A 2633-nucleotide genomic window follows, 5' to 3' on the forward strand; every position below is an offset into this window, starting at 1 on the left:
AATGTCAACTTCCACTGACTACACTCGCTAAGGAAATTAAAAAACCCGAATTATGTTGAGATCGGGGCCTTACCAAGCGGACATCTTTGTTGTTGGATATGAACAATAGTTATATTTTTGAGGCTTTCGGTCTTAACTCATGGTAACGGTAAAAATAAAAACTTTTACAATGTTAAATTGTTTTTTAATTACAATGTTTTGTAACCATATCACTCACCATAACTTAACATCAACATTATCCTCTTAAGAAAACGAATTTTCTAAAGATTCTTTCAACAATTTATGAAATAACCCAGAAAAGCCGGTAATACCAAAATTTTCGATTCATAATAAAATTCAGCTATATTGTTTTACAACCGAACGCCTCATGTGACAATGAATTGAAAAGATCCATTTCCACTGAAAAAAATCCTGCTGGTAAGTCCCCAACTTCAGTTGAAGGGCATCCGTTGGTAGTTCATTTATTGAGAAAGTGGAAGTAGTTTAATCTCATAAAAGATTTTTGTCGCCGAAATAATGTTTATTTTGTATTTTTTATTCCTTTTATTCCTTCCTCCTAGTCATAACTTGATAAATTATGGTTATCATGTGTGTCTACTACGTATTAATATTCATTTTTGAATATTAAATAAAATTAATTCAATTTCATTATTAAAATTCCAAAAAATAATTGATTTTGTTATTCGTGATAATTTATTTCTGTACAATGCCGTAGATGAGGAGGAAGGCAAGAGGGTCTTATTTTATATTTAAATAACATTATTGCAAAAAAAAAAAAACTCACACATTAATTTTGTATTTAATCTGGCGAGAAAGTTATTGTTTTAGTTTAAATTCTCTTTAGTTTGATCTGGTCTAGGTAAGGCTCTGCATCTTTTATTTCTGAACCACTACAACCCGATTGGGGTCAAGGCTTTCTCGCCACTGTTTTTAAACCAACATTAAACGGCTCAACACTTTAATGCAATAAGTATTGATAATTCAAATAACGACTTCATTATTCGACACAAACAAAATAGTTTTTTCGAAATTAGATATCTGTCAATTATTCTATTTTTAAACTTTGGAAAGAACAGTTTCTTTCCTAAAATTTTTCTATTCTAGTAGTCATGCAAAGAAGCATCAAGGACGCAATGGTCGGGCGTTACTCACTCTTTAATAAATGAAACAGAACTGTGTTGTTTCCTATATATGGACCCTATTTATACACAATTTTATCCGTAACATTGGAAAATTAAAAGATTATACCATTGAGTTTTTCTTCATTTATTTACATTTCGACAGATACTCCTGCCAACATTTTCGCTTTCCCTACAATTTAAAAACTCATTTATGTTTTAAGATATTTTAGGAAAATGACCAAAAAATTGCTCGGAGTCGTCTTACCTCTCAGTTACCACTAGACTTCCTAACTGAACAGCGACTGCCAGTGGCCTTGGAATTAGCCTAAACCAGTACTCTTGATGCTGCAGAAGGTGTGAAAAGTTCTGACCTTCACTTGTAAGTGGGAGCGGATGACTCCGAAAGGGGTATACATACAAGGAACTATTTATGATGCAATATCTTATCATTGGCGCGGCTGGTTGCGCAGTCAAGTGGACGGCGGCATTAGGGGATTGAGTATCCAGTTTATTAATATATCTTCACTATATAAATTAAAATATTTTAAAAACCAGAAATAAATATGTATTAAACAGTAATGTACAAAGTATTAGAGATGAGTCGTTTATGTGAGGAAATAATGGTTTAATAAACTTTCGTTCACTCTGTCTTTTAGTTTCTCTGACCTTTTCGTTCATCTTATTGTCATTCTGTGGACGATATTTTATCTTAATACGTTTTATAATCCGTTTTCTTAATTTACAATTATATTATCTTTTCTATATCTAATTATGATTCAATGTTTCATAGAAGAATTTCATATAGAAATAATAATATCTCTTCATAATTTTTTTCTTGTTCATATAAGGATATGTAGACACTTACTTATAGAAAAACTAGCGGAGAGTGCCTTACCCTTTAAAAAAATGTGTCCTTTTAAATAGTATTTTTTTAAAAACTTTTTGAAATGTTCTATCTGCAATATGTCTGTTGGAGGACCAGTTATGAATAGAGAAATTCGACACAGAATAGGTCTCTATATATAATCGCACTCTGCTATAAATTTTAACTTTTAAATTTAGGTAAAAACAAAATGTAAATTATAGAAAAAAATGCTCATTTTAAGGGACAAGTCAAATTTTTGAAAATACCACACTGAAAAGGACTGTCACTGAACTCCATTACAGATTTTAACTTTTAAATTCAACTCTAACAAGTTATAGAAAATTATAATTATAGATAAAAAATTCTAATATTCTAAATGCTATATTGGGGTACCAAGTGAAAATTTAAAAACTCAACAAATACAAAAACTCTGTTACATGAAACTTCAGATTCAACTATAAGTAAGAATAACAAAGAATTAACCACAGCGAAAAAATAAAATCCTAATTTCCAATGGGAATATTTCTGTAAGGGAAAAGTTAAAAATTAGACACTATAAAATTAAAAGGTCTTTTATCATCAAACTCATCTATGAATTTTGACTCATTCTTGGAGAAAGTTGGAAAACTTAACAGTCCAAGGGAACA

The 2633-nt window shown here is 30.2% G+C and overlaps 1 protein-coding gene across 1 annotated transcript in view; it reads right to left on the reverse strand.

Annotated features, from left to right (window-relative positions):
* LOC106689081 (probable cytochrome P450 6d5) overlaps positions 1 to 1586 on the reverse strand; it is a 19639-nt gene extending 18053 nt beyond the window's left edge. Inside the window, exon 1 of the mRNA XM_024360711.2 lies at positions 1387 to 1586. Coding sequence (XP_024216479.2) covers positions 1387 to 1571 — 185 coding nt within the window. The 5' untranslated portion in view covers positions 1572 to 1586. The remainder of the gene's footprint in view (positions 1 to 1386) is intronic.
* Between the last annotated feature and the right edge of the window lie 1047 nt (positions 1587 to 2633).

Source organism: Halyomorpha halys, unplaced genomic scaffold (genome assembly GCF_000696795.3).
Source record: "Halyomorpha halys isolate HHAL.00 unplaced genomic scaffold, Hhal_1.1 Scaffold1276.1, whole genome shotgun sequence".
Classification (NCBI taxonomy): domain Eukaryota; kingdom Metazoa; phylum Arthropoda; class Insecta; order Hemiptera; family Pentatomidae; genus Halyomorpha; species Halyomorpha halys.